The 13,100-nt window shown below is 40.1% G+C and overlaps 1 protein-coding gene across 1 annotated transcript in view; it reads right to left on the reverse strand.

The window, feature by feature from the left end:
* DNAH11 (dynein axonemal heavy chain 11) overlaps positions 1-13,100 on the reverse strand; it is a 278,248-nt gene that overhangs the window by 94,727 nt on the left and 170,421 nt on the right. The window contains exons 56-57 of the mRNA XM_026649417.2: positions 6,933-7,166; positions 4,986-5,132 (exon numbers count right to left, since the gene is read on the reverse strand). Coding sequence (XP_026505202.1) covers positions 4,986-5,132; positions 6,933-7,166 — 381 coding nt within the window. The remainder of the gene's footprint in view (positions 1-4,985; positions 5,133-6,932; positions 7,167-13,100) is intronic.

The raw sequence follows: 13,100 nt of genomic DNA on the forward strand, positions 1-13,100 counted from the left end.
CCAATTTGGGTTATATCAGTGCAAATTTCTCATATAGACAAGCCCTTAGTACAGGATTTCGGCATCACTTACAATTGCATATTTGGGAGGTTATTGTACTTATTTTTTAAGGATATGCTGCCTGGGGCTGAAGTCAGTTGTACTTAGTTTGGTCTTTATCCTTGTACCTCACAACTCATGTGAAATAGCTTCTCACGCACACATTTCCTGTTTGGTCTTGCTTGAATAAAGTCTAATTACAGAGAAAGAAAAATATTACAGTGATTGGGATATTAATATTTGGATAGATGCTACAGTGCATTGGCAGTAAAAAGTCTCCACAAGAACTTTTACTATGAATAGATAATGTCCTAGCTACAGTAGGTGTTTGTACAATAATCTGGGGTGGCAGCCGTGTGTGTGTGTGTATTTATAATACATATATACACACATACGAAACCCAAGAAAACAACAAACTAGGAATAAACTCGGATTAAGTGACACGTTGCTAAACCAGGAAACTCAAAGTGAAGCTTAACAGTCCCTCCTGCCTTTCCCCACCTCCAAAACAACATGAGTTCAGGATTGAGTTGGTGAGAGTTATAGGTTGAATTTCCCAGCATTCATCGGTTTGTATCACAGACAAAGCGTACTTTAAAATTAAGTACTGTGTATAGTTTTCAGCTCTTCCTTTGTTCACACTTTCTCTCCATGTGCTGCAAGCCTAAGATACTGATACTACTATACATGGGAAAAAATACAAATTCTGTGTTAGACAAGCTGCACTAATACGGGAAGATACAAGTCAGCAGATCAGCCCGACAGCTGTGGTGAGACAAGGTGGGTGAGGTAATATCTTTTATTGGACCAGCTTCTGTTCGTGAGAGAGACAAGCTTTTGAGGTGCACAGAGCTCTTCAATAAATTGGTCCAATAAATGATATTACCCCACCCACTTTGTCTCTCTAATATCCAGGGACCAACATGACTACAACAAGGCTGCATACAACATATGTAGCACCATTTAAAAATGGTAAGAACATGTACCAACTGAATTCTCCTGCATCATAAACAGTACCATGCAGTGGTTCAAATATGATGCAGTGCTTTCCATTAAACAGAACAGACAATTAAAATATCACACAAGCTTATTCTTTAGTTTTATTTCCATTTTCTGATTTCCCTCATTTTCTCTTCTTTGTTCTTGTTTATTGTGCTATTACTCTTTGCTTCTTGGTGGCTAGAGGCAGCTAAGAAGCTATACATATGGTTTTTTTTTTTTTTTTAAAGAAAAAAGTAAGGGAATGGGAGACAGAAAGGTGATTTCAATCAATCCACTACTCCAAGTGGAGGTAGACTTAATACTGATCTCCAACATTTTGGTGGTCCAGTTCAGGGCAGAAGTTCCTACAGATAAGAGCTCCTAAGCAATATCTGAATTGCTGGGAAAGCTGGAAATAAAATGTACAATCACACGTAAAAAGTAGTTGGACTAGTGAACATGATGACCCAAGTGCAGCACACAAACAAAAAGCATTGTTCTAGTTGGAGGGGGGAGCCAGAGTGGTTCCAGCCTCACTCCCCATGCTTACCCAACGTAATTCCAGCATCCACAATACCTATACTACTCTGTACTAGTGTGACAGTGTTGTTTTCTGCTCTGAAGGGGGCAGGTTCCTTATTAGAAAGCAAGACATATCACAATGCATTTATAGCTGTACAGCTACTCTGATGTGGTAGAGCGACTGCAGCTGCCCACAGAGTAGCTGCAGTGCTGCTGTCACTGTTTACAAGCTCAAAAGAAGTGATACCTATAAGCAGACTCTCTTGACTCCTGTACAAACTCCAGCTTACACCATGGGTCTGGTCCCATCCAGACTCGTCCTTCCTCTCTCGATGATTCTAATGTGATCCGACCACCCCATCCCTCCCCTCTCCCCTATAGGCAGGGCATCTCTAAAGGCAGCATGCATCTAGTAAATGCTTTAAAACTTACAAAATCCCTACACCATTAGCTTCCTGTGATATTCTGTACCAGTAGCACCCTGGAATCCCCATATTCACCATGGTGATATGTTTATGATGTTTTGTACAAAATATACCTTCTGAGGTATCGTTTTAAAAGTCTTTATCTGTTGAACATTAATATCCCATTGGATTGTATGTACTGTCATTGTAAGTGATGTTATGAAGTATTGTTACTGAAATATGTTGTGAGGTTGGGAACACCCAAAACCAGCCTTTCAGTTACAACAAGGAGTAGCCATCAGTAGCCAGACAGCGTTAATAGCTCAACACCCATAAAGAAAAGAATCCACTGTCCCAGAGACTCCTTAGAGAAGTCACGTATGAAATGGAGACTGCTTGACCAATGGGGAGTGCCTGATCCCATCATAACAGCAAGGATCTTTCCAGCAAACTGGAAGAAAATAAAAAAAGAGAGGACGTGACATCATCACTTGGCCTCTCTTCGCCCCTCCCCATGTGAACACCTGGAAACTCATCTGGAAGGCAAAGGCTTTGAACTGGGGAAATCTGGTCCCAGGCTAGAAAGAGAGTCCAGTCTGTGTATAGAGGAACTGTAACCTGGTTGTATCATCTGTCAAAGCTGTTTGATTCAACACTTGCTTAGTTACCTTAATCCTAAACGTTTAGTTTATCTCTGACCTTTATAATCCTTAAAATCTATCTTTCTGTAGTTAATAAACTCATTTTGATGTTTTATCCTTACCAGTGAGTTGTCTAAAGTGCTTGGGAAATCTGCTCAGGTTACAAAGGCTGGTGCATGTCCACTTTTCCACAAAGGAGTGGCAAACTAGGTAATGGATTTGCACTGGCGAGGGTTCTGACCCAGTGCAAGATGGTACAGTTCTGGGATGCCAGGATGGGGAGCTGGAGGGAATTGGCTGGAGCCTCCCTATTGATAGTTCATGAGTGGCTGAGAGATCATTCATGTATCACAGGTGTGTTCCTGCCTGTGGATGCCTGTGTAAGTTCAGTGACTATTAGATGTTTGTAGCTTGACATCAGCATCAAAATGTGAGGGATACATCAGGTTGGTGGGTTTGGAGAGGCTCAGTGGTTCCACAGGCCAGGCTGCACACCAGGGACCCTGTCACACTTCCCCACTCTAAAGGTTTTAAACTAAAGTAATTAAAATAAGTGTGACCAATTGCCAACATTCCATGGTTTGAAAAATATTTATAAACTGCTTGAATTCTCATTTGCTTATCACTTTTTATAAAAAAAATTACAGGTGCAGATTAATCTTTATAGATCATCTGCAGCTTTTTAAAATATCTTGGGATTAGTGTAACACACACACAGATACCTTCATCCCAATTAAAACATTTTAGAAGAGCAATAAGACAACTAAAGGGAATGTGGTAATTGTTATAGGCTCGAGGCATAGCCTCATGCCCGAAAAAAAATGGCCTGGGGTGTGATTATCCCATGATAATCACACTAAGTGTTGTACCTAATTGCTTAATGAAGTAATTTGAATTGTATTAAGGACATTCCTCAATCCTAAATCTATCAGAAACATGCAGAACAGATGTAATAATAAGTCCACTGAAAGGTGGTTGAAAAAATTGGGAGCTTCTCCTGAGCAATCCAACCTGTGCAAGTTTAATGACACTATTTTGATTTTAAACATTTATGGCAAATCTTTTAAATTCTTGTATAAAATTTGATTTGCAAAGGTTAAAGTCCATAATTAGCATAAGCCGGAGAGATACAAAAAGGGTCTGATACAGTTTCTATTTGTATCAGTGGCAAAACAAAAAAACACCATCTTTAATGAAAGCAGAATGAGGCTCAAAAATTTGCATTAAAAAAAATAAAGTACACCTAATAGTAACCCTTGTATCATAGAATCATAGTTCTTGCTACATAGACTTGCTACATCAGTTTTCATAGCAAAATGCCAAGCTTGCAGAAGTCCATTAGGGTACTTAAATAGATCAATGGCTACTATAGTATAAAGATATATTCACTGTATTTTTAGTGCAAAAATAGGATGCTTCATTTAGTGGTTTAAACGTTTTGGTTCAGGATAAAACCCTGAATTTGAGTCTAGTTTCTCTATCTTTTTAATAATAAAATTGATAGATAATTCCATATGCTGAGCAGAGCAGAGAAAAATAATGCAGATTCTGAACTGCTTACACATAGGGTGACCATATTTCCGAAAGGGAAAACGGGACACTGCGTGGGGCTAGTCCAAGCGCCCCCCACCCTGGTGCATGGGGCTGGCATGAGCTGCTCGCCCAACTTCCCCCCCGCCCATCTGGGGCTGGGGCTCGTGTCGCTGCTCACTCGAGCCCTGCCTGCCCCCCATCCGAGCCCTGCACGGGGCTGGCATCGCTGCTCACAGTTTTTTGACAAAGGTGGGCATTTTTCCCATTTGCTCTTGCAAATTTGATCAGTTGGCAAGACTAAACAGGACAAATGCCCACTTTTCCCAAAAAAGTCGGGACGGCTCGGACAGGACTTAAAAAAAAAAAAAAAAAAGAGAGAGAGACTGTCCTGGCCAAAACAGGACATATGGTCATCCTACTTATACATCCCATAGAAGGATTTTAAGATTCAAAATTTGGAAATAAGTGTAAGGCAATGGAATGGACTTTGATATCAATTGAGTTGTTCAATTTAACTAAAACCACAAAGCCTTTAGAAACCTAAAGTTCTCAGAGAAGACTCTGTGACCATTACTGTATTACAAATAAGCCTGATTCTGAAGATCCATATCCATTATATGCTTGAATGAGCTCAGTATTTATTGTTCTTTCATATCATTAAAAGAGCTAAAAGGTTGAGAAAATGCATAATGTAAAGAAAGGTCAAATGATAATGATGGTCTGAAATGCAGTTACATATATAAGTATAATAATTCTTTAGACTTCATGCTCCCTAGAGAGGAAGTTGTTCAAAACTGTTCACCTACAAAGGTTTATTTTGTGTTAAATATAGCTCAACAACCCTAAATGGAGGAATTAGACTGACCTTTTGCTCCTCTGCATCAGCAGTGGCTCTTTCCTGGCTCACTTTCTCAGTCTGAAGCCCTATCTTAGTAATCAAAGCTTCAGCATCTTGATTTCTCAGTTGTAGTTCTGCCTCTTGAGAGGCTAGTTTGGATTTCAGGTCTTCTACCTACAGTGCAACAGAGAAGAAATGTTTTGGAGTAGTCATTAATCAGGCACACTTCTTGAACATGAACATTTCCTGAAGGGGGCTGTATAACACTTGGATATAACTTGTACTTGAACTTTGTTTTCAGTTCCATTTCAAAGCAAAATAGTATCCATCCCTTATTTTTCATCTTCACTTGTTATGATTTGTTTCCATATTACAGCCCCATTTCTGTGGCTCAGAGGAGAAGTTTGTTGCTTTCTAAACGAACTAACAAATTATACAAAACAATCAAACCACACCCACCAAAACCTCAACAGCTCCTCTGATGTGTGCAAACCGTGATCTGTCCAGTTTCTGAGACACCAAGGTTGTTCTTGAAACCAAATGTGTAAGCAGCTCAACAAGGTGCTGCGAGCCCTGACATAGATGCAACTGTATAAACAGCAGCAACAGGACATGTTGGAAAATGGTCATTAATCATTCTGAAAAGCCTTTCGTAGTTAATTTTAATGGAGATTTGCCGAAGGGTTTCCATTAAAAAAATCAGGTTTTGTTTAACAAAGGCTACCTGTTTGTTGAAAGAGCAATTTATTGCTTGACATGCTAGTCACCCACATAAAAATATCCAACAGTATTTTTCCATGCATAATCGAAGGGCTTTAAATATATATTATTCTTTGGTTTTTCTTACCCATCCAAGCACTTTATCTGGTTGTTGGCCATGATCTGATTCTGTATCAAATCAGAAGAGATTCACTATAACCTGATATAGACAGGTGTCAAGTCAGTACTAGTGGCTTTAAACCTCAAAGCCAGCAGAAGGTCTGAGGGCTCTTCTGTTTGTTTGCTGGAAAACGTTAAGGTGAAATTCTGAAGCCCAACAAAAAACCTATTATACAACCTCTCCCCACCCTTGCCTCTGTTAGAACCCTGGGAATCTTCTCACTTAACTCTCTTGAGGCATTGTTCCATGAGCACCATGTGGCATCCTAAAGCTGACTGTTAATACAGTAATAAAAGTCTTTAATGTTGGCTGTTTATTCCTATTGTCCAAGCTGAGGGAACGTGAAAAAAGTAAAGTCTGTCCCCCCGGTTCTCATGCACTAGCACAAAGTTGCAATGCTGTGCAAACACTGCAACTGAATGTTTAAATGTTCTATATAGATCTATAGAGACTTTGTAGTTTCAGCAAACAAATTGCCAGCCAGGAGCATGTGTCTGAGGCTGAGAGGGGAAAAGAGGATCCAAAGAGCTTTCCCACTCCTGGTATCCCTGTGCAGAGACGAGTCCGTTTGGTGGGGAGCACAGGCACTGCTTACAGCTAGCTAGCATTAGCCTCCTAAAAAAGAGACGGGAAGAAGTGATGGCTTCACCCGTCTAATCCTCCCTTCCCCATCAGCCAGCCAGCTATCATAGAAAGGAGCATATCTGTACCTTCTCCCAGGGTGGCCCTGCTGCTACTGTAGTATGTGCTCTGAGCCTCTTAAAATTTCTTCTGGAGCCCTTCTCACCCCTCCAGGGTAGGCTCTGACTTTGAGCCACAATCTAGCTCAAATGTTAAGATAGTAACCCATTTCTCTGACAGATATCTACAGGTACCTGGAGTTTGAAAGGCAATACATAAAATAAAATCCAGTTTCAAAGACCTAGTACAGCACTGAACCAGCAGTGCCAGAACTCAGCAGCCTACCGAAAAGGTGCAAAGACATTTCAATATAAGATTACCAAATTTTGCCTGGGTCGGACTGAAAAAAATATTCATTCCTTAGAGGAGAGAGAACGACAAGAGTATGTCTTTCCTCATATGTGATAATTTACCTGAGAAGCTGTTGTTTTTAACTTCTGAATGCCATTCACCAGATGTTCCATGCGCTTGGACATCTCCTTGTATTTCTTCTCCAGCAGGATCTTATAAAGTGAGATTTGCTCCAGGAAACTTTTTGGAGTGGTATAATTGTACCGCCTCTCATTCTGATAATATTTTGCACTCATCTCATTGACACTGGTGTGAGCATAGGCCATAAAAAGGCAAATGGAATCCTGAACATGTGGCTGAAAACATCGAAGGAACAGAAACAAATTTAAACGCCAGGGCAAAGGAATATTTCAAAGGTTAAAGACAGTTATATACCTCAGAAGAGATTACACAACCAAGAAAGGATCGCCAGCAATAAGAATTTTCAAACTCTATTTCAAAAGCATAACACTTTCAGTACACTAAACAAAGAATTCAAATAATCAAACTATCTCCCTAGCTTTTTACAATTTAGAATAATTCTCTCTCAGTACCCACAAGACTTTCATTGCCACAGCAGTTGAGTACTATGTATAATTTCACCATATATTTAAGACTCCGCCCCTTCCCCCTGAGGCCCTGCCCCACTCTGCCCTTTCTCCGTGAGCCCCCGCCCTCACGCCATCCTTTCTCCCCAAGGCCCCGCTCCTGCACCGCCTCTTCTCCGCCAAGACCCCATCCCCCACTCGCTCCTCTCCACCCCTTCTCCTGTTGCTCACCCTTACAGCTGGTAAAAAGTGATAGGGCCATGACCCCCTCGCTCCCCCATTCCAGCATCCCTGATTTGAGTTATTTTTAAAAAACACCAACAGAAGGCTAACAATGGTAAGATCTCTAATTAATCACCATTGTACTATTAAGTGTAGAGTTAATGTGCTAGGAATTTGCTATTTCACTTCTAGAACTCTTGATTGAAAAATCATTTTCAGGTCAAGTAAAAAGTGTGCATGATGGTCTTGCTCTGGTTCCACTGATCCCCACAGACTCCTACATATATCATAATCCCCAATCCAGTTCCTACTTGAAGTCAATGGTGATACCACCATTGACTTCAAAAGAACAGGATTGGGCCCAATCTAATGCCATTTGAAGTCAAAGGGAGTCTTTCTATTGACTTCAATGAGTATTGGGTCAGGCATTTAATCCATTGCTTAGTGTATGTCAGGGGTTCTCAAACTTCATTGCACCTCGACCCCCTTTGGGCAATAAAAATTACTAGGCGACTGCAGGAGGGCGGGGGCTGAAGCCTGACCCAGCCTGAGCCCCCGGTGGGGTGGGGGAGGTAGGAAAAGCCAAAGCCCAAGGACTTGAGCCCCAGGCAGGGGGCCTGTAACCTGAGTCTTGATGCCCAGGGCTGAAGCCCTCGGGCTTTGGTCCAGGGCCCCAGCAAGTCTAAGCTAGCCCTGGCAACCCCATTAAAATGGGGTCGCAACACACTTTGCGGTCCCGACCCACAATTTGATAGCCGCTGATGTATGTATATTGTACTCCAATGGAGTATTTCTTCATAACTTCTTTCCTATAGTTTTTATTTGACAATCCTGCTTTATGATCCTTTAGAATGTATAACCTCTTCCAATATACTACATGATAATCAAAGCAGGCAAAGCATATTTAAAGCTCTTGAAAGGGATAATATTTACTCATGTAGTCCCATGCCAAGCACAAAATATGGACAAAAGTGAAACTCTGTCTTCATCCACTCGGCTTATATTAAGTGGGGAGGACAGGAAGGGACAGGACAAGGAGCGTTCCAAGTGCATGTCTTTAAATTATTGTCATTCCAAAATTCCCAACAGATAAAATATGCTACCCTGGGGCTTTGATCTGGAGCACTATTCACTGGATAAAGCTTGGAATGAAAAGCTCATTTTCTATGAGAAATGTTTTGGGCTTTTTAAAAAAAAAAAAAAAATACAAGTCTAAGAATATTAGAGTCACTAGCATATATGCATATATATTCTGTAGAACTTTGAGCTTGGGAAAGTACTTCTTGGGTTAAACTTTATTTTTCCATTTTGTCCTCTATGACTTCTAATGTACTTAACTTTATAATCTGTGGAGTCACATCTCCCTCATTTTAATGATTATTTATTGCATTCTGTACAAGACGAACCCAGTTCAATTAATCAAGGGAAGCCTAAAAATCAATTAATATGAATTAAATGAGCTACACCAACTCTTAGGAAAGTCACACATAATTTACCAAAGCATTGTCAATAATGCTTAGAGATCTTTTGGAAAATTGCTCATGAGTGGTTGCTGATGCAGTTAAACGTTTCAAACCTACATCATTAATATTACAATCAGGTTGGTGTAGATAGACTTACAATTTTTCTCACTGAGAAGCCTCATTATATTTTGTGGCTTTAAAAGCTAGCTAAAAAAACAAAAAACAGTTTCACCTGTGATTGCAATAACTGAAATCAGAAGCAGGAACCAAATACAGAACGATTGCATATATGGAAAGTTGAAATAAATTGTCTTTAAAACAATAAATAAGAGTCTCCACATCCTTTGTTGGAACAAAGGTAGCATAACCCAGCTAATATAAAATAAAATACAGAAATCTGTTTCTTAAAGCAAGGAAACGAACAAAGATATTTCATGCACATTTGGTCACAAGCAGAAATCTGTTTCAGTCTTTTACTTTTAAATGTCTATTATACACACAAACATTGCAGTACAGATATTCATCCTAGCCAAGGGCAACCTTCTTAGGGAGTAACTGGCCCCTACCCAATCATGATGCTTATGAGAGGTCTCTACTCAGCAGTCCTGAAAAGCACTCTTTAACAACAGTTTCATTTGTAAATCAGTGAGGGAAGAAGTGGGTTCCGGTAGAGCTGCAAGTGGCCTGAGACAACTTGTCTCAATGGGGCAAAATAACTATTGTTATCAAGCTTAACAAAATGGCACAGCATGGGAGATATGCCGAGCCAGAGAGCAGCTGGTTGTAATTCACACTGTTTTTCAGAAAACTCTAATCGTTCCCGAACAGACCTCTTTGATGATTGGTCTTCCCTGCATTTTCAATTTGTCACTTTCTCTTATGATAAGGTCAGCAGTGACAGCACTTCCTGACATTAACAGCTGTGGCTTTTAAAAGGGTCATTGTGGAACTACTAATTGCAGTAATTTCATTAGCATAAATTATTTATTCTGCCATTCATTTATCTCTCTCCTTTTTTTAATGCTACATGGCATTTTTCAGTATAAGCCCATTCAGAGATGTAGGCAAAGAAAACTATTATTGCTAGTTTGGTCTTCTTTATATAAAGCTAGTTGATACTTTCAATTTTTTATTTAACTGCTGATCACTAGGAAGTATAAAATAGCAACAAGCCAATAACCAAGATTACCAAATTCTGAATCAAGAATATTCAATATTCCTAAAGAGAATTGGGGGGGAAAGTCTGTATCTAATTTATAACAAAATACAAAGGCAAAGTCTTTTTTTACTTCCGATGCACCAAGGAAATCACTTTATTTTAGATCTCGGCATACTGGCTTTTGTGCATGCAAGAGCTCAGACAATCCTGTATCCGCTCTGGGTCACTACTGGAGTTAAGACGACTTTTGTCTGAATAAGGAAGGCTATTTATTGCTTTTCTCAGGATCTAAACTAGTCATTACCAAACCAGCTATTCTACCTTCTGACTACAGATCTCAGCTTTCGCCAACAAGTTCCGTTAGCCGAAAATACACTAAGCAACAGCAGAAATGACTGATGCTACTGAACCTCTTGATTGTGTAATTTAGGCAGTTATCAAAACAGGGAGGGAAACCTACCCATTGTTAGTATTGGGAGCCAGGAAGGGAAGATATTTCAAGCTGCCATTATGTCATATTATGCTGGATTTCACTGTATCTTATGCAAGATACAGCACCTCAAGGGGTAGAATGACAAATTTTCTTAAACGAAGTGCACAGTTTAGTACCAAACCTCCAGCACTACAGTGCAAGAGAGCACAACAGAAGAACTTCAAAGGAGTGGGAAGGGTTTTTTGTTTGTTTGTTTGTTTGAGGAAAGAGAGGTTAATTGTGGATCTCCTTATTTTATGTTTCCAGTTGATATATGAAAATACAGTTGGTTGTGGGATGTGAAGATTATCTGGCATACTAAGATTAGACAGAGAGGGCTAATACCTCAGAGAACACACTTTACAAGCATTATTTCAGCCCCAATCAAAGTTTTATAATGGAGCATTAACCCTATACACCCAATATACGGCATTTAAATCTCAGCATCTCTACTCGGGGTTCTCTCTTTTTGCCAGGTTGCGTGTTAATGTTTATCAATTTGAGTTTTTGTTGTAAAACATTTAAACCCCCCCACCAGAACCAACTTGACATCTACTCTGATGCTCTCCATTTCCTCCCCAGTCTCTCTCAACTTTAAGCACCTTTTCTCTTCCTCACGACACCACGCTATGGCCAGTACCCTTCCAGTGAGACTCCTACAGCTGGAGAGGAGGCTGTTGAGTAAGGCAAGTCACTTGCTTTTCTCAGTGGCACACTTTGTTCATAGATTCATAGTTTAGGGCCAGAGGGATCATTAGATCATCTACTCTGAGTTGCTGTATATCGCAGGCCATTAAGCTTCACCCAGATACCCATCACTGAGCCCACTAACTTGTTTAGGCTTTTGTCAAACATATCTTCCAGAAAGACATCCAGTATGGATTTGAAGACATCCACCAAATTCCCTTGGTAGTTTTTTCCAATGGTTAATCACCTTCACTGTTAAAAACATGTGCCTTATTTACAATTTAAACTTTTCTGCTTCAGCTTCCAGCCATTGGATCTTGTTATACGTTTCTCCACCTAATTAAAGAGCCCTACAGTACCAGTATTTTCTCTTAATGAGAATAATTATAACACTGTAAATCAAGATGCCTCTCAATCTTCTTTCTGATAGACAAAACAGATTGAGCTCCTTAAGTCTCTCACTTTAAGCCCTGGAATCCTTTTTGTGGCTCTTTTCTGCACCCTCTCCAATTTTTCAACATCCTTTTAAAAACGTGATCAGAATTGTATGAAGTATTCCACTATTGATCTCACCAGTGCCATATGCAGAGGCAAACATCCCCTCTCCCCCCCACACACTCCTGCTCTCTACTCCCGTTTATAAATCCAAGGATCACATTAGCCCCTTTTGCCATAGCATCCCACTGGGAGCTCATGTTCAGTTGCTTTTCTATTATGATCCCTAGATCATTTTCATAGTCACAGCTTTCCATAATAAAGGCCCTCATTCTGTAGATATGGCCTGCAGTCCTTGTTCCTAGATGTACAATTCTGTATTTGGTTGTATTAAAGATTTTATTTGTATGGGCCCAGTTTACCAAGCGATCTAGATTGCTCTGCATGACTGCCCTATTCTCATCATCATTTACCACTCCATTGATCTTCATCTATTTTATTTTGTGTCTCTTCTGGGTATTTATAGCCCTTGCACAGGAAGTAAGACGAGAAAGAACTGAGTGCGGGTCTGGTGAAATCCTGCTGCTAGGATCAGTCAAATAGCTGAGTTTTTTAAACACATAATTCAGAAATAAAGCAAAAAAGAGTTTACTGAAAATGATGTGGGTTTTGCAGAAGAGCCATTGTAAGTCCTCTGTTAGTCCAAGTGAAGTTCTTTGATTACACTTTCAGTCCCACTGAACATGGTGATAGGTAATAACCATTGCCTAGTTGCTTCCAGAGATTCTAGTAACCAATGAGAATGAAGCTTTGGGATGTTGCCAGTCCTTCCCCCCACCCAGTCCCAAAATGCAGTGTGAGACTTTTTAAACAATAGGTGTAAAATCCTTGCCCAATTTGCCTTTGGTTTCAAACTCCTATGGGCTCCAGTGGGGCGAGGATTTCACTCTAGAGGTGGGGAGAAAGCTTGTTTTCTCTCTTCACCTGTTGATGCTGCCTAAATGCTGAACCCTAAACCAACCCCAAAATCCAGTTACTCTCCATCGGCCTGAATTTCTTCTGTTTCATTTCACCACAAGAGAGCTGGCATTAAACTCAGAGGTTTATTTTTTAAAGGGGTCACTTAGCTGTACTATTTTATTTGTAGTGATTTTTTTCTTTTAAAGCACAGTTTCAAAACCTGCCTCAAACTAAAACCTCTTGTAGTTACTGCGGTTTTCTTAAAACACAGGTTTGGGACAATTAAAAGTTGAGTGTAGGTGATA

The sequence above is a fragment of the Terrapene carolina genome, unplaced genomic scaffold (genome assembly GCF_002925995.2).
Source record: "Terrapene carolina triunguis isolate 2854851 unplaced genomic scaffold, T_m_triunguis-2.0 Scaffold84, whole genome shotgun sequence".
In the NCBI taxonomy this organism is placed as follows: domain Eukaryota; kingdom Metazoa; phylum Chordata; order Testudines; family Emydidae; genus Terrapene; species Terrapene triunguis.